Source organism: Orycteropus afer, unplaced genomic scaffold, assembly GCF_000298275.1.
Source record: "Orycteropus afer afer isolate SDZICR_OR568_19922 unplaced genomic scaffold, OryAfe1.0 scaffold00001, whole genome shotgun sequence".
In the NCBI taxonomy this organism is placed as follows: domain Eukaryota; kingdom Metazoa; phylum Chordata; class Mammalia; order Tubulidentata; family Orycteropodidae; genus Orycteropus; species Orycteropus afer.
In genome coordinates this window covers 25,508,745-25,530,846 of record NW_006921588.1, presented here as the reverse complement: position 1 = coordinate 25,530,846, position 22,102 = coordinate 25,508,745, and the positions used below count along the sequence as shown (strand labels likewise).

Below are 22,102 nucleotides of genomic sequence, written 5' to 3'. Positions count from 1 at the left end.
CTGGAAAAATACTCTCTAGACTTAGGGAAAGTGGTTTATAAAACTTTTAGTGAAAACATAAGACTAATTATTGAATACCAGCTACCAAAGGGAAAATTTTAAATTTTGAGTCAAGAGAACTCAAAATTCTGATGATGTAGACACAAATGATCTAATCAAGAAACCAATGAGCTCTGACTTTAAAGACCAGGAGTTAAAGGTAAAGAGAGGTGGGGCAACATTGTTTGCTGTGAAGCAAACAATGAAGGGTCTAACTTGGGAGAGCAGGAGATCTGAAGGGGAGAGGGCAGAAAGAACATGGTGTGAGCAGGGTGTGGACAAATTTGAGTGCCATGTGAAGAAGTTTGCACTTATAGGCACCACAAAGCACTCCTAGATTTTTGAGCAAGAATCTGACGTTTTTCCTCTGTGAGGAAGACTAACTGGTCACTGCACAGAAGCAGACTGGACTGGACCTGGGAGTGATGGGAGATGGGCAGCCCAGTTAGGAGCATATGACAAGAGTTCTGCAAAGAGACTGGAGACTAAAGTGGGGAAGGAGAGATCAGGAAAAGATAGGAAGACCTGCAGACTATCCTCACAAAAGACTTCCAACCAGGAATCTAATTAATGAGTAAGATCTCTCTATTATTGACCATGATTCAAGTTCCTCATTTGACAAAGACCATGATATTCAAGATAGTTCAAAGAAGTTTCCCCAAACAAAACATTTAGGATATGTAAAGGCATGGAATAGTGTCTTTATATATGAAGATCATACTTCTTTCTGTGATAGAACTGGTAAAAAGTTCTGGTTCAGTTACTGGCATTGAACTCTCCTCAAAAGCAGTGTTTCCGGGCTCTGCTGCTTTGTGGTTCTGAGACTGGTCAAAGCCTTCGTAGCGTCCGGCTTGGGTGGTGCGGTTCATGCACATGAGTGAGATGCCAGCTATCAGAATGCTACAGAACAGGGTGACTGCTGTGATGATCATCTGCCAATGTGGGAAAGAGACATCAGGCTACTTTTCACAATCATATCTTGATAATCTTAGCACAGTAGGTTAATAGCACTATCTTGGAGGAAAATACATTTCCATAGCTTTAAATATTCTAGAAAACGAGTCTTGAAACAAATAATGGTAAAAAGAAATCAAAATCATATGAAGAAATTTTTTAAAAAACACACATCCTTGGCCCTGACCCTTGAGGATTTCTTACTCAGCAGGTCCCACAAGCTTTCTTTCTTTCTTTTTTAAATAGATACAGAGATTTATTTTAAGGGATTATTTCAAGTGATTGTAGGGGCTGGTAAATCCAAAATCTGTAGGTAGGCAGTCAACTGGAAACTTAGGCAAGATTTCTGTATTACTATCTTTATTTTTATTGTGATTTGGGTGAAAGTTTACAAAGAAAATTCATTTTCCATATCGCAATTTATACACATTTTGTCTCATTGCCCACAAGCTTTCTAGTAAGCTCTTAAATACACTGCTTTTTCAAGCATACGTTTTCTCAGATGCTTTTTGTTCTGAAGTTTGTATTTATGATAAGACCATAAGTCAAGAATTGCTACTGCTAACTTACTAAATGGCTTTAAATTCATCACTCTTTCCTCCAGTAGAGGAACCATAATTCATAAGCGTATTTTAAAAGATTCAGTGTCAAGTATATGGAAATCCTCAGCTAAAAATGGACTTAGACATGCAAAATCCTCACCACATTCTGAGATATGTCTTAACAAAGTAAGATTGTGTCCCCAGTGTGATATACAACAAGTTGGAATAGATTTTCAAAGTTAATTTTAATGTAAGTATGGCAAGGCCCATTAACAAGCTAAAAAGAGACATTTTCAAGAACAGAACTGTCAATAAATTCTTCCCACCTGCTCTTTTCCATAAAAGAAGGCTGAGTCAATGCTGTCTCCATTATGCTTTCCAGTTATCAAAAGAACACCAACAAGGAGGGCGGGAATTCTGTAATAACAAAGGTTTGGGGAGCAAGAAAGAGAGGGGATGAATAGAACTGTGTATACAGCAATATACAGGCAAACAAACTACCAACTTACCCCCAGCCAGATATTATGATGATTCCAACAGGAATATGTACCATCTCTCGCTTTTTCAAAAGAAACAAAGAAACTGCTAGAAGGCCTAGGAACAAGAAATGGAGATTAAAAGATAATTACTCTTGACTTGGATTAGACTTTATGGAAATTTCTTTTTTTCAAGCCAACCTTATTTCAGTAGCAGTCTGCAGATTTTACCCTAGAGTTTCTCCTTCTAAATAAATGCTGTCCCTAATATTTTGAAGCAAGGTTTTTTCATTCAAAAGAATGAAGAATTTCTTATGTCATTCATGTTTTCCCTCCTATATTATTTTTTGTTACTCAACTCTTCCTGTTTTATTTGTGAGGATTTTTCAAAAGTCCAAATCATTTTATTCTTTTTACTTAAGTGTTTGGAATATGCCTAGGTATATCTGAAATTTAAAAAAAACTAGATACAGAACAATTCTAAAAATAAAAACAGACCTACTCTTACAATGCCAAGAAGTACAGGAAATTCTTACACATATGGCTGGTTATATTATTGAGTAATGCTACAAGTCTAAATGATGGAATATAATAAAAGCACAATACGAGCTTAATATAAACATAAATGTTTAAAAAATTCTGAAGCCTCTTTATATCCAATTATGTATACAAGTAACACCTTCACTTAACAAAGTCTATATAGGCATAGAAGGAGCCCTGGTGGCACAGTGGTTAAAGTGCTCAGCTGTGAACCGAAAGGTCGATGGTTCAAACCCACCAGCCGGTCTGCAGGAGACAGATGTGGCAGTCTGTTTCCATAAAGAAACCCTATGGGACAGTTCTACTCTGTTCTATAGGTTCTCTAGGAGTCTGAATTGATTAGACAGCAGTGGGTAGATAGCTACAGAATCTAAGACCTCTAGAGTAGGAAGAGACTACCTACCTCCCTCCCTCACTGCTGTCTAGTTGGATCTGACTCATAGTGACCCCCTCCTTGGGTTTCCAAGGCAACAGCACTACGGAAGTAGATTGGCTAACCTTCCTTCCGAGGAGTGGCTGGTGGGTTGGAACCACCAGTCTTCTGGTTAGCAGTCAAATGCCTACTGTTTTAAATTAACTATTTCATTTTATAGATATGGAAACAAAAGTTTCCGTATCATCACCAGTGGAGGGCAGAGCAGGACTAGAAACCCAGCCTTCTGACAAAAGGGAAGTAATCTTTCAAATCTATCAGTGTTTCTTAAACCCTGATCTGTGCACCCTGGGGTTCCTAAGACATATTCCTCAGGCTCTAGACATTTTGTATGAGAAAGTTTAAGTCTTTTGGGTTGATTTTCAGTGATAATTATTTGGATATCTACTTTATAACTAAAGTACCATCTCATGATTTCAGGGCTTACATTTGTGTTTGTACTAAGTTTGACCCAAGTGAAGGCCAAATGGTATACACACGGTCCAAGAGGAAATGCGGCAGTAATTTGAAGATTGAAAAGCAATGAGATAAGCAGGTCACAACCCTACACGTGGATGTCAAACCAAAAACCAAACTCAGTGCTAGAGTCGATTCCGAGTCATAGCGTCCTACTGCCACCCTTTGGGTTAGCAGCCAAATGCTTAACCACTACACCACCAGAGCTCCTACAAGGATGGAAAAGCACCAAACTAAAAACAAACTTTGCCAGAGTAGTAATTCCATTTTATATTTCAAACTGTGATTAGATTAGCAAAAAAGATCATCTGTTAGGTTGATTACTGTTGCTAATTAGAATTAATTTTTTGATTTAATAATTTAGTAATTTTAAAATTTAAAGTTTATAGTTTTGTTTGAATTTAATCTGTGAATCTGTGTTGCTTTTATACTTGTATATTAGCTGTATATAAGAAGTTCACACCTAGATTTAAGATTATACAGATTAAGAAACACTGCTAAAAATAACATCAAGGTCCTTGAGAATTTTTTGTTTTTCCTTTACAAAGGATATACATATGAACTCATATTCAAGTTCAAGAAATACTATACTGCCACTCCTCCTCCCTCAATTTATACACTCTCTGGTTTCAGGTTTTCAAAGTACCAGAGAAACAAGTGACCAATCACAAAAGTGAGCCGATTATGTTACAGTAGCCAGGGCACTGTTCAAAATCCTAACGTTCCTCATTCCTGCCTTGTGAAGTGAACCATGTATCAACAGTCAGAATCTAGCTTAGATCTCTCACTGACGTGTCAGAGCTCTTGACTGAATCTCTTACTCTTTGGGCCTTTTCCCCTAATTTGCAAAATGAAGGATTTAAACTAGACCAGCGTTTCTTTTTCTTTTCTTTTTTAATACATTTTTTTCTGAAATATAATTTATGTACAGTGAAATACACAAAACTAAAGTGACATGGGTCAATACAGACCAGTGTTTCTTGAAGTGTGGAGACTATCGGTGGCACAGGGGGATATTTTTTGACTAGTTAATGTATTTAACCATTTTTTTAAAAAAATTGCATTTAAAGAAGAAAAGGATACGTAATACAGAGACATGGCAAAAATCGTGAGGATGGTATGCAAATGAGTAAAATTTGGAAAGGGCTGATGGGATGATTTAAATTACACTTTTAAGTTTTAAATTGTTACATCATAATAACCTGACAAAGGGGCACCTTTATGGGGTTAGGGAATTCAGACCAACTTCTCTGGGTAGATTTTGGCATGCATGTTTAAAAAGGGTTTCAGAGAGACTTGGGACTTTGTTCTTATGGAAAGTCTTTAGGCAATTTCTACCTGACATCTCATGAAAACTTTTATGCAAGGTATACCGGCCTTTAAAAAGCACAAACTGTCTCCTATTTGCACTGAAATTTTCATTCTGTGATTCCTCACCACACTGTTGCCTCACTTCAAAAGGCTGTTGACTCTTGGGTGGACCCTGCTTTTGATCCTGAAGCCGTGAAATCAAAGGTCTGTCCATTGCAGCCACTTCCTGACACTTGCCTCCTGACAGTGCTGCAACTAACATTACCACTCTATCCTACAATTTCCTTTTCTGTGCCATTTTCACAAGTTCAAATTTGTGGAATGAATACAATATAGCCAGACAGAATTCTTCACAAATCTATCAGTATGTATGTATTCAAATAACTGTCCTATTGCAATTTAGCCGATGTGCTAAAACATTTTTGATACCCTTTTTGGAGGTGGTTAAAATGAGAACAGTCTTTTCCACTGAATAGTAGTCTCCTAGTTACATCCCCTTTTATTCCCTTACTTCTCTTGTTCTGTGATTCTCTCTTTTCCATCTATGTAGTAGTCAATATGTTTCCATTTGTTGAGTGCCTATTATGTACCAGGTATAAATACCTCTATTTTATTTAATTTTCAAAATAATTTGGTAAGATGTTGTAAGCCAGTGTTGTTGATGAAGACACAGAGGCCCCAAAAGTTAAGTAATTTGCTCAAAGCAGAGCCAGAACTTTGATTCAGCTCAGTGGGGCTCAAACAGCGAGCTCTGGGATACATCTCTACACACATCTCTGTCCATTCCATCCTTTCTCTGCCTGCCTCTCTTGCCTGCCCTCTTGGAATCTCTAAAGAGGAGCTATGCTGAGCAGAAGGCCCTGAGGAAAAGGACCTTGCGGCTGGAAACTTCTGGAGCCCCGCCCAAGCCCATGCAGAAACAGCACATCAGGAAACACAACAGAGCTATGGAGAATGTCTGCCTTGGTGGGTGTAATTGGCTGACTGAGTGTCTTAATCATGAACTGTTGTTGTTAGGTGTCCTCAGGTTAAGTTCAACTCACAGTGACCCCAAATACTGTCCCATGGGGTTTTTCAGGCTGAAGTCTTTACAGGAGCAGATTGACAGGTCTTTCTTGGAGTTGCTGGCTGGGTTTAAACTGCCAATCTTTTGGTTAGCAGCTGAGTGCTTAATCATTGTGCCACCTGAGTGCCTTTAATCCTGAACCACTAGATTTCACATATATCACTAGATACTGAGGGCTTCTAATGAATGGGGAAGAGGTGGAACAGACCCAAATTTCCATTCATGATCCAACTTACCTGTCCACAGGTACGTGCTATAGAGGGAGCTGTACAACAGAACAAACACCAGAATCTGTCCAACAAAGCTGTTTTCTTTAACAAAATTCCATATCATCATTCCTGCACAGACAATAGACTAAAGAAAAAAATATTAAAGAACTTTGTAAGTAGAAAAAAAAAAAACCAACCTAAAACATAATATTCGGTGCTATCACAGAAAATAATCATTAAGTCAGTCACAACCTATATTGTTTTACTCATAGAAAATATAACTATTCATTTGAAATTATTACTATTATCAACTATTATGTATTGATTATACTAAAAACTTAACTTTTATGAAGAAAACTCTATTATTACATATTCAATTAAAACAGAAAATGACTATATTCTAAATATTAACCTTATATTTAGTAATGACTTACATAGAAAACATTAAATTTCTTTCCATGATAATTTAAACATGCTAGAAAAATAACACTGTGAGTTTGATTTTTGATTCCATTACTTCTATTAAAAATGCAAAGTTATCATCAAATGCCATTATAAGACTCAATTTTAGATAGTAAAGTATTATTTACTATTGTAATATTTAATATATAAAGTATAATTTAATTGTGATATTTTAATTGATTGCATTTGATATTACTTCTGATGTTAAAACTAGAAAAACCCAGTAAAGTAACTTTCTTCTATAAAATAGAATAACCTATGAGAAACACACACATGTACATTGACCAACCTGAGCAATGAGTAAATTAGTTGTAAGCATATGAGGAAGCTGTTTGTATTTCTTACTCAAAAGAAGAACGGCCAGTGACCAGATCTTAAAAACAAAAGGTTCAAAAGTTATTTAGATTTTTTAATCTTCTTAATTACTTATTGGATAATTTATTGATTCATCTCTTTAAACAATTTTACTTATCCTAGTTTAGAGGGCAATTCTAGTATTTAATTTACTAAATTTACGTCTTGTTACAAAAAAGGGTGTTAAGGTAAGTTACTATATCCAAAGTAAAATAAAAAGCATGGAGAGATCTCATAGTAAATTAACTGCTAAACAATTACAGGTTCTCTAAGACCTAATGCCTTGACCAGGGCCATGTTCTAACGATCTTCAGTGGCTGGGGTGGGACACAGGCTCATAGCCAACTATTAGCAAAGGAGCTTTAGTGAGAGATGCAGTTACAATACACTATTCTGAGTTTCTCCTCTTTTCTTTCTACCATATTGATCTATGAAGTATCAAAGTTCCAGACTCCTGTATTCCAAATAACACATACCATCACCCACTCTAAGATTAATCCTCTTGTATTCCTCATATTTAAAAGGATTGGGTTTCTGTTCCACCAATATAGTAGCCAAGTGGGTATGCTGGTTGATTTCCTTCTTTCTTCCTCCCTCATTGCCAATCAAAATTTATATAGTCCTCTCCCCAGATTACCCTCTTATCAGTGGGGATAGCTTTAAGACTATGTGCCAGAAGTGAAATTTAAAAAAATTACATTAATCATGCATTTATTTGTTGCCAAAGTATGTATCTCCATCCACATTTCCTTTCCGTTAAGGGTAAAAAATATCTTTTTTACCTTTTTTCTTCCTGCCAGAATATTGTTTTAACTCAATAGTCCACTTGATCTATAAGATGTTCCAGTTGTAAAATGGTTAATTATTTAATTTAAGCTAACTATATCCAATATGAGAATGTGTCTAAAATTTCATTAAGCAGTATCTGGACTTGATCTCAAAGATCCCTTCCCACCTCATGCTTCTACAACAGCTAGTCTTTGTATAGTGATTCACCATTCACAGAATGCTTTTCACTATATTATCTCAAACAACTCTTGGAAATAGATAAAAGCATTATCCCCATTTTATAATGGAGAAACTGACACTTAGAGCAGTTAGTAACTCCACAGAGATGCAGCCATCTGTGGTGAGGTCAAGAGTCCGACTAAACCCAGGTCTGACTAAATCTCACGCCTTGCTTACCATACAATTCTATCCCCAACTGGAAGGACAAAACTCAGCTAGTCAGAAGCCTGATATTACATTTTATGAGCAGCCTGTATCTTTCTCTACTTCATAAGAAAATGGCTGAAAAATTCTTAAGTTTCTGTTATTAAGCTATTCTTATACTCATTCTGTTTTCATTCATTTTTATTCTGAAACTTACTTACCAAGGAGACAAGGCTGATAATACTTATATCAAAACTAACATTCTGGATGGCATATGCCAATGGCTTTGGGTCCATAGTGGGAAAAGTCAGTAACCAGGCAGAAACATACATGATTGGAGCAGACACAAACGTGCTTATTACCATCCCTGAGGTTATCTGGAAAAATGATGTCAAATTGGGGAAAGAATTACAATCTCACTTAAACAATTACCTTAAACTCTAAAAAGCCACAGCACACAGAAGTAATCTAAAATAAAAGCAAAATTCAGCAAAAAGACAATATAGAATCTAGAATGTTATCCAGTACCATATTTCCTCTTTTGAGATTCCTTAAAAGAAAACATAATTAAGTTCCCTTGGCTCCTCTTCCAATCTATGCTCAATTTTATATTTGCACATAACAAATACTAGGGAATTCCACTACCGATGGTTATTTTCTAGGCCCTAAAAGGTAAACAAACTGAAAAATCTATGAACAGTTTCTTTCTATACTGTTTCATAAAACACAGGCTATAAAAGCAATTCAAAAGGAAAAAAAATTACCATGCAAACATTTTACAGATTAAATTGTGGAACAGACCTACAGTAACTAATTTAGTTGCATGATATTTCAAAAACATATACTCTAATGCTATGGAGAGCATGTACAATACATTTAGACCATAGGAATAATTTGATATTAATTGACCCTGGCTATTTACTGCCCTTGATTATGTGGTATTTTTGCATCTGGTGGTTGAGTTATCAATGAATGAAACAGATTTTTTTCCTCAAAATTCCAAAAATTAATCTTCTAAAATAACTTACAGGCTTAAATATAAATATAGCAAGAAAATTCTTGAAACTATAATAAGACTAATAAAAAGAAATCACAGCTGAATAAAAACTCCAGATTAAATCATTTTATGTATATGTTACATGATGCTTCCTTATTTATAATCAGGTAGTTTATAGATAATAAATTCTCATAAAAAGAATACTTATTTTTGCATTAAAAAATTCATTTTTCTACTAACCACACAAACAATCAAAGCATTATATACATACAATCTCTACTTCCATGTTGAACTGTGTTGCAAAGATAGCCACTCCTGGTGCTACAGGAAAGACACCATACAAAAATGCATAATTCGATAAACTTGTATGGTTCACTACACTGTCGCCCTTGTCCAAGAGTTCCACCATTTCTCTGCACAAAAGTGGCAGCACCAGGCTGAAGAAACAAGAAATGCATCATTCACCTGATATATCAGTGCACACTGGTCATCAAGTAGTGGACTGTCCGAATGAAGCTGGCATTAGATTACCCTTGTCTCCTGCCCAGTGGGTATATTTATTTGCATACACATATTATCTGCATGCTCACTTGTAGACATTGTGTTGAAAGCATCCAGAATTCAACATGAAACCATTAAAAAAGTGACAATATTCTAGAAATACTTTAAATAAATACCAGGGATCCAGAAAAAAAACTTAAGATTTTTTTTTCCTACAAATAATTTTCCTGCAAACAATTGGTAAAAGTTGCAATTATAGCTGCTGTCCCTTGCTTCCTTTATTGGTCCATTGAAAAATTAAAAGATTTTTCAAAAAAGGTTCACAACCTGAGCAAGAACTTTTTTCAAGAAAATTACTAAATTCCTTTTTGAAAAAAGTGTTTATGTTTATTATGATTAGAGGTTTAAATGGCTCAGTTAATGATGATAATGCTGCTCAGTAACATTCTAAAAACCAGTAGAAAAATAGGTATCTCTTACAATTAGCTCATCTTTTTTTTTTTTTTTTTTTTTTAAGACAAAGGTTGAGCAAAGGGAACTGAAACAACTGAAGTGGAGCAAAAAATCAGTGAAATCAGGTCCTGGTGAAGTGTCAATTATTAAACAAATCCTTCAGGATTCCATACAAAGAGTATATCAACTATAGCTGAGCTATTGGGGCTTATCAGTTTCCTTAAGAAAGATAAAGAGCAACATTAATATTTTTACAGTAGGTCCTAGAGAGATGCTCAGGGATGGATCTCAGAATTATAGTGTTTTTTTTTTTCTTCCTTTTTTTATTCAAGAAAAAAAAGTAACAGATCAAAGACCTAGAAACAAATGATTAAAAAAAAATTTAATTCTGCTCATAAGTCAAAGCTGGTAATACTATTATTGTTAGAAATACATTTATTACTGTGGCAATACTATCTTCCCAAGAGTGTAACACAATGCTAAATAACTTACATGAAAATAACTTTCAGAACTTATATTTACCTTTATTATTTTGCAAATATAACCAATACATCATTTTACATTACATTTATATTACATTTAATAGTAAAGTTATGCCCCATGTGCCTCAGGATAAGCTTACAGTAAAAGGATGTCACTTGCACCATAAAGTATAACTCCATGGCTAATGACCCAAGTAAGCAGAAACATTAACTAGGGAGCTAATAAGAACTTTCTGTTGGTCAAGCTAGGATCAGATGATTGATAATAATCATTCATTTTGACTTACCTATATTGAGAAAGTTCAGTCAACCTCAGAATTACAGAATATTTTTCCCAAATTCATGAAATAAATACAATTTACATTCAAAATTATTGTTCTCATGATGACTAAAGATGCTTTTGACTTTAGGATTTTAATAGATTTAGAAAACTCAGAAATCCTACAAAATTCCTTAAAAATGCGATCAAATGGAAACGCTAGGAGATTTTAAGCAAAACAATGGAGGGAAAACAAGAATCTTTATCCTCTGAGAGTAAATGGAAAGTACAACCTACATGGAAAGAAGAAATGACTTTTCACAATAACCCAACATCACACTTGAAGTCGTAACTACCCCCTAGGAAGGATTATTCATATCAACGGTGCAGTGGTTAGGCACTTGGGTGATAACCCAAGGTCTTTGATTTGAGCCCACCAGCCACTTATTGGGAGAAAGATGTGACAGTTTGCTTCCATAAAGATTACAGCTTTGAAAACCCTATAGGGAGGGAAGTTCTGTTCTGTCCTATAAGGTTGCTATGAGTTGGAATCAACTCGTCAGTAACAGGTTTGGTTTTTTTGCAAGGGAGAAAATAGTTAGAGACACACCCCAAGGAACTGGCTAAATTAGACTTTCAGTACAAGCCCCATGTTAAATAAGTAAAACTTACAGTTTAGCTGTGATGAGAAGAATTAGCACAACAAATGCTGACTTCTTCAGTTTCTTAATTTTTCCTACCATTGTAACACCAAGGTAAAATAGGGCTGATCCAGAAAAAGAATTCCCAAGTCCATCAAGGAAATTTTCCATATATACAGGCACCTTTTGATCAAGAATAAAATTGAAGGCAATTCCAATGAAGACCATAAATACTATTGGATTCTGTAATACATGCAGAAGTCCAAGTCCCACAATTTTTATTTTGTTTTGAGAAGCATTTTGAGTATCCTTCCACTTCTGGATTTCACAGAAGATAAACCCTACCGGGTTTAACATCATAAGAGATATTGGTGCCACCAAATAAATATACTGGAGATATTCTGGGTATGTAGTTTGATATAAAGCTTCAACTGAAAAACAAGAATTAGAATTTATGTTTTAAACGATTACCACAGAAATATATACATATGTATATAGTTGGTCCTTGGTATCCACGGAGGATTAGTTCCAGGAACCACCACCCGATACCAAAATCCCTGGATGCGCAAGTCTCGTATATAAAAAGGCATAGTATTTGGGTAAACCTACCCACATCCTCCCATATGCTTTAAATCATCTCTACATTATTTATAATACCTAATACAATGTAAATACTACATAAATAGCACCTTATTGATTGCTAACCAGAAGTCTGGTGGTTTAAACCCACCAGCCACTCCTCGGAAGGCAGGTTGGGCAATCTACTTACATAGTGATGCCGTCTCAGAAACCCAAGGAGGGGTTGCTATGAGTCGAGTCGAGTCCAACTCGATGGCACATAACAACAACCACATGCTCCCTCTTAGCCTTTGAGGGATTGCTTTGACCATTTAATTGTTTCCCCCACCGCCACCCCCAATATTTTCTATCCTCGGTTGAATCCACAGATGCAGAACCTGCAGGTGCAGAGGGCTGAGTGTGTACTATTTTCTACACTTCATTATAGCACATTGCAAATTAATCTAAACAGTATAGAATAACCTCAACCTAATTCTGAAAAGGTAAATTTTAGCAATAAAGCTGGGAAAGAAGAGAAACATACTATATTGAGCATCGTCTAGCTCATAAAATACTAAACTTAAAAAAAATTATCTTTAGTGAAACCACTTAGTTTTGCTATCTAGGGGCTAAGTTTAGTCTCCAAAACAGAGGCATAACTGTAGAATTTTATAAAAGAAACAATTCAAAGTAAAGTTTTAGTAAGTTAAACTAGACATTTCAGTAGTAATAGCAACAAGGTGCTTTTCAGAACCCTTGGAGAGAGTAGCCTCATTGGAATGATAGGGCTGAAGTCATTCACTGTCAAACTAGATAACAGCAAAACTTGAGGTACAGAGGAGACAGTAGGAGGCAAGGAGCAGAAGAAAACCTTTAGTTTGCCTCTAACAGACAGGAGAGAACCTTAAACTTGGGAAGACTGAAAGGGAGACATGGAGGCAGAGAAGCACTGTTTTTAAGATGAGGCAGACTTGGGCAGGCTTACCAGCTGATAGAGAGACACCAGTACAAAAGATGACCTTGAAGAGTCTGTAGAAGGGTCTACTGTTAATTCAGGGTTGGGCTTTTGCCAAGCTAGAGTGAGACAGGACATGGTGAAAAGGAAGATGAGATTATTGGCTTTACTTCAAAAGGCTGAAATGATGGTCCATGGAGTCCAAGCTATATAAGAAAAGAAGTGAAGATGGGAGATGGTGGACAGACAGAAAGTAGAGTGGTCAGAGATTGCAGGTCCCTATGAAGTCCAAGAATTAACTATAGTCAGAAGTTTAAGAGTTTGGAGTAAGTCAGATAGTGAGCTATCAAATTTAGTATTTTACAGATGACTAGGTCCAGGATGTAGCCATGGAAGTTGGTGGCTAAAGCAGAGTAAAGGAAAATGTCACTGGAGATGAGGAGGTCAGGTAACTAAAAGGTCAGAGAATGTGGTAAGTAATTCAAATGGATCCTAAAGCAAACTAGATAATGGCAAAACTTGGGGTAGAGAAGATGACAGTGAGGTAGATATTAAAGTCATCAATGAACGAGAGGAAAAGACTACAATGAGGTCAGCAGATGACAGCTTAGGAGGAAGAGTGCTCTAGTCAGACAGCACGATCTCAAAGAAGCAGTTTTTACAAAAGTGCAAAGGGTAATGGCCTAAAAGTGTTCAAGGTAGCTGAACCAAACCAAACTCTGCCATCGAGTCAATTCCGACTCATAATGACCCCATTGGGTATCCAAGCCTATAAATCTTTACGGAAGCACTCCATCTCATCTTTCTTCCATGGAGTAGCTGGTGGGTTCAAACCACTGACCTTTTGGTTAGCAGCCAAATGCCTTAACGTCCATCACCAGAGCTAGAGGTGATGTGGTATACAGGCTAAGAGAAAATGAGCAGCCTCCATTTGAGCTGAAAGGGAAGAATGCCTTCAGGGAAGACCAGTGAAGATGAGAAGTAGGGTTGGGATGGTGGATCTAAAAAATGTCTGGGAAGGAAATAGAGTGGAGTTACATTAATGCATAATGAACTAATGTAAACTCAACTATACACTCCAAGGAAAACAAAAATCTCATTTTTCCCATACAATTCGCTCCTAAATGCAAACATGCTACTTCACTGCTGTTCACTGAAGGTGCCAGAGGGAAAAAAATTTGACTACATTAGATTTATTGAGGGATTTTTAAAGGGTTGGACTATACATGAAGGGGTAAGTAGATTGGATCATCCTTCTAGCAGTATCCAGGTAGACATAAAGGTTTGTGGCTTGGTCTTGGGCCTATAAGGGCAACTCAGACAGCCTTGGAGTAAACAACTTGGTCTCCAGGCACGTTTTTGGCAGTGGGTCCTGAAATTATCCAACATAATGCATATGAAGTCTGACTCATAACTGGTTTGAAGTTGTGAAGAAAGACAAAAGAAAAAAAAAAGAACAGTCACAAGGAGAAAGGCAGTCATGTGAAAAACGTGGAAGATTAGGTTTCTCAATTTACATTAAGATAAAGTGACACAAGGTAGGAAAATATGTTTGTTTACTTACTCAGGATACATAACTTCAGTTAATGTCATGTACATGTCCTGTTAAAAGTTACATAACTAGATTATATAACCGTTCAAGTACACTTGTTCTTATTAGCTAAAACCTATGTTTTAAAAGAGTCAATCCTCTTTTTTTTCCAGCTAAGTGCATCCACAAGTTTATAATGTCTCCCAAGCACTGGCTAAACAAAAATACTTGATTATATAAAATTTCACAAATTCTTTCCACTGCTTTCCAAATTAGATATGCTATCTCTATAACAATTATTGTAGTAGTTTTCTTTCTTGTGTTCATAAGGTTTCATATTTTAAATAAAAAGCATGCATCACCTTTGGTAACTATTACTTAATAGTCATACTTCTGATTAGATAGTCTACCTCCATAACTGCCTACCAATCAGTTTTTCAAAATAGAGCATACATGTTGGATTAAAGTATTGGTGAAGAACACTGTAAATACCATGGACTGCCAGAAGAACGAACAAATCTGTCCTGGAAAAAGTGCAACCAGCATGCTCCTTCGAAGCGAGAATGGCCAGACTTCATCTCATCTACTTTGATCATGATGTTACAAGGGACCATTCCCTGGAGAAGGATATCATGTCTGGTAAAGTGAAGGGTCAGTGAAAAGGGGGAAGACCCTCAACAAGATGGATTGACACAGTGGTGCAACAATGGGCTCAAGCATAGCAATGGTTATGAGGCTGGCACAGGACTGGGCAGTGTTTCATTCTGTTGTACACAGGGTCACTATGAGTCAGAGCCAACTCGATGGCACCTAACAATAACATGTTGGAAAAGCCTTGTGTTTTCAATTTCAGTACAGGAATTTTCCCAAGTGGCTAAATAAAATACATAAGTTGTTTTCTTTGACAGCACACAACTATAGTTCTGGGATCTACTGAAAGCCTCTTAAATTAGTATCCCTTTCCAGAAGTTTACTTTTCTCCACACTAGCACTTACTCACCCCACGTAGTCCACTTTCAGTTAAGAGCTCAACGCTAGCTAATCACCAATGCTTGCTTTCTACTTTTGCAGGATCTTTTGTATTTTCTCCTCTCAATTACTACTATGACTATGACTAGGGTTAGTTCATGAGTTTACTAAACTCTACCCTTTTGGGTTTTCTCAATCATCCCATTCATTTCACTCACTGCCTACAGTACAATTAAAGCCTTAACTTCCAAAAGTTAAGATTTTTCCACACCTCTCGCTGCCCATAGGATCAGCTATAAAACCTTTTTTTCAACATTTACTGCCCAGTCTACACAACTGGCTCCTTATTTATCCAACTCATCTCTCACTACTTTTTTATTTTGTTGTTGTTGAGAATACACACAGCAAAACATACACCAATTCAATTGTTTGTACATGTGCACCTCAGTGGCATTGATTACAGTCTTTGAATGATTACATACAACCACTCCCACCCCCTTTTCTGAATTGTCCCTCCATTAATGTAAACTCACTGCCCAGTCTCACTACTTCTTAATGTGAAGCCTTCATCAGTCAATGTAATATCACCACCACGCCAGACAAATACCATAGTCATAATTGCTACTACTTCTATCTGCTGATCAAACTATCTTCCTCTACCTTCTAGAAACCTCTCCTATCTTATTCAAACCTGGCCTACTATTTCAGGTTTGTCTCAGGTACCACTTTCTCCCTGAGATCTTCAAACTGCATCATTGATCTCCCCTTCTCTGAAGGACTATTATACTTTGTTTGCTGTTAGTGTGGCTTCAATAAATTCTAAATTCCTTAAAGGCACCATTTTATAATCCATAGTCCCCAGCATAGTGCTGAGCAAGTAACAGACACATCAATGAATGTCAAAGACTTTCAGGTACAGTAAAAATCTATTTTGTAACACACAGCACTTTATAGCTAAGTGTTACCAGTTAATCCATTTATTCTTATATCCACATTAAAAATTTTTTTTCACATATTCTGAATATTTACAAATCAGCCTACTATTGGGGTATTTTAAGTCTGTTGAGCAGGTATACAAAGATCAAAAAAATGGGGAGAGCAAAAAATTGGGATAAAATATTTATTACATTATTAGAATAATAGAATTCAACACAGGAATTTTAGTCAATTATTGCCATTCATTTGCTTAAATACTTAAATATTACATCTTTATCTGTAAATTAGCAATGCTTTTCTTTTGTTACCAGTCTGATGTTGGTTTTTCATATCTTAAAAAAATACGTATGATCAGTGATATATATTAACTAAAATCAGTTTTACAATCATTATGCCAACTATTAAGTTTTAATTAATGGATGCTTATAAAGAATGCTCTTGGGGGAGGGGTAATCCCCCTTCGAGGAGTTATTACACAGCTTTGAAGAATGAACAGGCAAAATTAGCCACCCACTGGGGCTCCTATTTTGATTCCTGCAGGGTTTCAATTCCTAGCAAAGAACACAAAGACCCAGACAAGATCACTCTATTATTTAATGGCATATAGTTAAATGCTTCATTTCCTTTCTGTTTACAGCTCAAGCATTAGAGCGTAATTATGATTAGTCAGGGTACTTATGCTATCAGCATTGTTTGAAGAATAAATTATAGGACTTAACTATGCCCTATTAATATCTTTTAATGACAGAGGCAGGGAACCATTCTGATTTGCTGAAATCAACATTTCACCTTGATAGTTTCCTAGTTTCTTCTCACACTCGGATTTCTTAAACTATCTTTTAAAAGAATTGTTCTAAAAAAAACAGTGAGTTTCTTTTTAAATCTGTAATAATGCACTATAGTATTCTGTCGTCTGAGTACAGGCAAATAATTTTAATGTAATTCCATAGACTGTTATAATTGTCATGGTAGGGAAATAAGGGAATAGGACTGTGTTCTTTATTCATTAACATATCTGCCTCCTCCTTGCCAGAACTTCCTGAGTCACCTGTAAGTTGGACGGATGTGGTAAAACAAATTCACTCTTCAAAAGGACATTTCTTATAGTCCACAATGCTCACTTATGAACAAGAAAGTGGGAGTTTCGGGGAGAGGCCACGAAACCAACAGAAAGGGTCTTCACTCTAGAGACGGTGTTCTCTGTTCACCCTAAAAGGCCAGGAGGCAAATGGGCATGGACAGCAATAATACATGACCTCATCAGGGAGCAGATGCACAGTCCTTAAAAGTTTTGTACCACACCTACCTATCTGCAGGAATATGAAGAAGCACTCTGTCTATACAATCGGTTTTTGGTAAAGTTTTTGTCTACAATTCATGCTGCAAGAGCTCTTACATTAAAACAGGCAAAATTTTTGCCTGTGATTAAAAAATACAAATAAAAATCACAACTCAAAATCTCTAAGCCTAATCATTACCGAAATTGGGCTAGCATACTTACTACAGGGAACACGACTGTAACCAGATTCACTGAGTTAATGTGAGATATAAGATAAGCTGTGACGATAATGGTTGATTTTTTATTTGCAATTTCTGCTTCATCATGAAAACAGATTAACTAATCTAGTAGGTCTTTTTCCACTGGTAATCATTTTATGGAATATTTTTTAGAATAATGTATAGGAAAAAAAACAAAAACAAAAGACTTTTGACTCTCCCTCAATCTTATGTAATACAAGGCCTGGCTGGTCTCCTGAAGATTAAGTAAATATGCATGTTATATAACCATAGCATAAGAGAATGCCCACGATTTAGAACCAGAAGACTTGGGCTTGGATCCCTTACCCTGTCACCTGTTAGCTATGTGACCTAGGAAAAGATAATTAAATCTCTGTAAGCCTGTCTCCTTATTTGAAAATGAGGATACTACTATCTGCCCTACCTCAATGAGTAAAGTACTTAAGAAAGTACTCTGCAAACTATAAAGTCACAAAGTTACAAATGTTACTTCTATTTTAAAAAATGAACCAAACTCTGTGGTAGAGTCGATTGGATTCATAGCAACCCCTCCTTGGGTTTCCAAGATGGTACCTCTACGGAAGTAGATTGCCCAATATTCCTTCCGAGGAGTGGCTCGTGGGTTTGAACCGCGAGCCTTCTGTAGGCACTACGCCACCAGAGCTCCTATTTAGTTATGGATTTACTAACCAGTGATAGCATGAAACCACATACTGATAGTTACGTGTAAATAATGTTTATTAAATATTTAACACTATGGTACATAAACACTTTGCCAAATCTACATTATCTCCTGAAGAGATGGGCAAACACACTGTTCTTTCATTTCTCAAGGCTTTATTAAAATGCTTTGTTTACCCTTTATTTTAAAATTCAGTAATTTTAAAGGCAGACATATCAAGTTTCTATTTGCGGCTTAGTTATCTAAAAGTCCAGTTTTTCCTCTCTCTTAAATCTCCTGTTTTACTCATAGTTATTTAATTTCTTAGGTGTAGCTCTATTTCTGGTAGGACACATGGAAGAGGGTCAAAGAAGATAAAAGATGAAAAATACAGCCCACTAGAATTTTTTTTTTTTTTTTTTTTTTGGTGTCATTGGTAAAATAAATAATTGGGGAGATAAAATAAAGGGTTAAAACTACCAGATAAGAAAACTGAATTAAGGGTAGATTTCAGTTATACATTACAATAAGTTCCATTCAAGTCTCTGCTCAGAAGATGTAACACAGAGAGGCGTACACTGACCATCCTGTCTCCAAACATACCCCCTCATTGCTATCCTCCTCTATCACTATTTTTTATGAATCTTGCCACCACCTGATGCATTAATTTTTATTTTATTATTTTCCCATTAAAATGTAAGTTCAATATGTGCATGTACTTTGTTTACAGGTGTATTCCTGGCAGCTAGCAGAGTCACTGGCTCATAACAGGTTCCTCAGAGTGAATCAATACATCTATAATATTCAGGTCCTCACATTATGATACATTATCAAAGTAAAACAAGCTTCAATCTAAAAATACAAAAAAGTAGTGAATGGGTATATATTTTCTTGGTGAAAATGTATTTTTGAAAAAGAGTAAGTTTCTTATTTTGTTTTTAACTTTTTATGATTTGGGTGAATGTTTGCAGAGCAAATTGGTTTTCTATCTAATATTTTATACATATTTTGTTTAGTAAGTTTCCTTTTGAGACATTCCAACATCCCAAACTGGATGCTTCCTGTTTCAGTAGGAAAACATATACATCTAGAAATATAAAATTAGGCTTAAAGAACTGGAAAGGTAAACAAGGAAAAGAAAGGCAAAAAGCCCTCACCATTTTTGTTCTTATCTAAGAAATTTACTTCAATTAAAATGCAATGAATTTTGAATAAAAAGTTCAAAAACAATTTTGTTAAAATAATATATATAATCATATGGAGCCCTGGTGGTACAGTGGTTAAAGCACTTATTTGTTAACCAAAAGGTTCAATCCCACAGCCGCTCTGTGGAAGAAAGATGTGGCAGTCTGCTTCTTTTTACCATGAAGCAGTTCTACTTTGAAGTATGTATGATCACTATGAGTTGGAATCAACTCCATGGTAGTGGGTTTGGACAGATTTTATATATATATATAAGGGAGGGAAAAATCACTCATACACTTCCACTTAAAAATGGCTATTTTTACCTACTTAACTTTTTGTTGTGGTTTGGGTGAAACTTTACATAGCAAATTAGTTTTCCTTTCAACAATTTATGAACATTCCATTTTGTAACATTGGCTGCAACCCTCACAATGTAACAACAGCACTCTTCCCATTCCCTCTGTGTTCCCTCTTTCCATTTTTCCTTCTTTCCTGCCCCTTCCTACCTTTTGACCTTTGTTTTGGGCAAACGCTGTCCTCTTGGTCTCTTATGGTTGACTTTCTGAGGAGTATGTTCCTCCCTGGTGTTACTCTTCACTTTATAGACCTGTCTATTGTTTGGTTCAAAGTTGATCACTGGAGTGTTTTCAGTCCCAGGTTTGAAGGGTGTCTAAGGGTGATAGTCTCTGGATTCCACCAGTAATGACTATTTTTATATAAGGTCCCTGGATGGGGCTAACAGTTTGCTCTCAGCTACTAAACAAAAGGTTGGCTCCTTGATTCCACCCAGTGGTGCCACGGAGATAGGCCGGGCAATCTACTTCTCTAAGACTACAATGATTGAACAACCTATTGAGTACAATTGTACTCTGAAACACATGGAGTCATTATGCGTCTCAATCAACTCAACAGCAATGGGTTTGGTTTTTTTGGTTACTTTTATATAGTCATACAGGTTTCTCCGCTTTTTCAAAGGCCACTTTTATGAAACACCTACATTAGTACCTGTTTTCATTAACTGCAAGCAATCCGAAGAGGATTTTCTCTTTTACAAAAAAAGGTGAAGAGCGAAACTAGCATTAGGCATCTGTTTGCAGCAAGCCACGAGAGGCAGCGTGCAGCCCAAGTAGCGAGAGTGGTGTCCTCATCAAGCTCCTTCCTTGGTAACTACACTCAGCATCTCAATGCCCAGCTGCCACAGCTTTTAACTGTGTCTGTGAATGCTGTAGGTTAGGGCTATTTGGTATGATCTGGTAGGTTATTTTTTGGGTCTGAGAATGCTCAAAAATTTTTCCCATATAAATTAATTGTAATTGCTTCTTGACTTTAAGCCATTTTGGCTTACAAAAGGCTTCAGAGGAATGCTTCACTTTTGAGAAGCAGGGAAAATCTGTATGCTTATGTTTTTCACACAATTTGAATCAGAATCCAATCCTTTCTGGAAATTAAACTTCTTTCCTATGTGATTATTGAGAAGAAAAAGACTGCTACTAGGAAAACTATTCATAGAGTTTCTTAGAACATGATCATTTATTTTTAGCTATATGTTTGAAGGAGCTTCAAACCCTGACATTTAGGAAAATTTTAATTAACCCCAATTTAGATATATTTAAGAAAAAAAAAATATGAAAGATTTCTTAGACATGAAAGAGTATGAGTAAGTCACTAACCAAATCTTAAGTAAATAAAAGGCTTAAATTATGTATTTCTTAAAACACATGAAAGATCAAAAAACTTGAAAAATAAAAAGTTAAATAACTTACCTATAGGATATCCCAATGCAAAGTCATTACTTTGCGTAGCAAAAATAGGGAAAAGTCCAGCTTTGCTAAATCGACTATCAGGACTGGCAACCATTAAGGTTAATATACATACAATGAAAAATACAGAAGCTTTGGCAATCAAGATACTATATAGGAAAGACCAATCCACATTGGAAAAATTAAGTACCACCATGTTTTTGAATAATAAAGCTGGAAGTGCAAATCTGGAGACAAAATTTCCTAGTCCTTTGGCCTGTGTTGATGTTATGACATTGGCCCTTCCTGCTATGTAGCCACAAAGGACTATGCCAAAGCATTCTAGTAAGGCTGGAAAAAGCCTTGTTATTGACATTGAAGGTGGGCCATTAGTGGAATTCAATCCATGTGCTACTGTTTCAGACAAAGTCTTGGACATATTGACTGCTATGGTGAAGTTCTCTGTAGATAAACCAGAAAAGGAATTCATTTCCTCTCACCCTCCAACTCCAACCAAATCTCTGGAAAGAAAAAAAGAAAGATTCAGTATGACAATTTATAAAAATTCTAGTTGAAATGATACATTAGCAAACCTAGACTCATTTATTATTATATGGCCAAATAAATATATATACTTACTTCAACTACCACCAAGGAAAAACACAATGCAAAAAAAAAAAAAAAAAAAAGGAGGGGTTACTAACTATAACTTTACTTTCAAAG

General features: G+C 36.0%; 1 protein-coding gene across 1 annotated transcript in view; it reads right to left on the bottom strand.

Moving 5' to 3' along the window:
* GPR155 (G protein-coupled receptor 155) overlaps positions 1 to 21,869 on the bottom strand; it is a 38,482-nt gene extending 16,613 nt beyond the window's left edge. Inside the window, exons 1-9 of the mRNA XM_007940399.2 lie at positions 21,404 to 21,869; positions 11,359 to 11,758; positions 9,263 to 9,428; positions 8,216 to 8,371; positions 6,778 to 6,861; positions 6,054 to 6,171; positions 2,045 to 2,129; positions 1,862 to 1,952; positions 761 to 971 (exon numbers count right to left, since the gene is read on the bottom strand). Of these exons, the coding sequence (XP_007938590.1) occupies positions 761 to 971; positions 1,862 to 1,952; positions 2,045 to 2,129; positions 6,054 to 6,171; positions 6,778 to 6,861; positions 8,216 to 8,371; positions 9,263 to 9,428; positions 11,359 to 11,758; positions 21,404 to 21,869 (1,777 nt within the window). The remainder of the gene's footprint in view (positions 1 to 760; positions 972 to 1,861; positions 1,953 to 2,044; positions 2,130 to 6,053; positions 6,172 to 6,777; positions 6,862 to 8,215; positions 8,372 to 9,262; positions 9,429 to 11,358; positions 11,759 to 21,403) is intronic.
* Between the last annotated feature and the right edge of the window lie 233 nt (positions 21,870 to 22,102).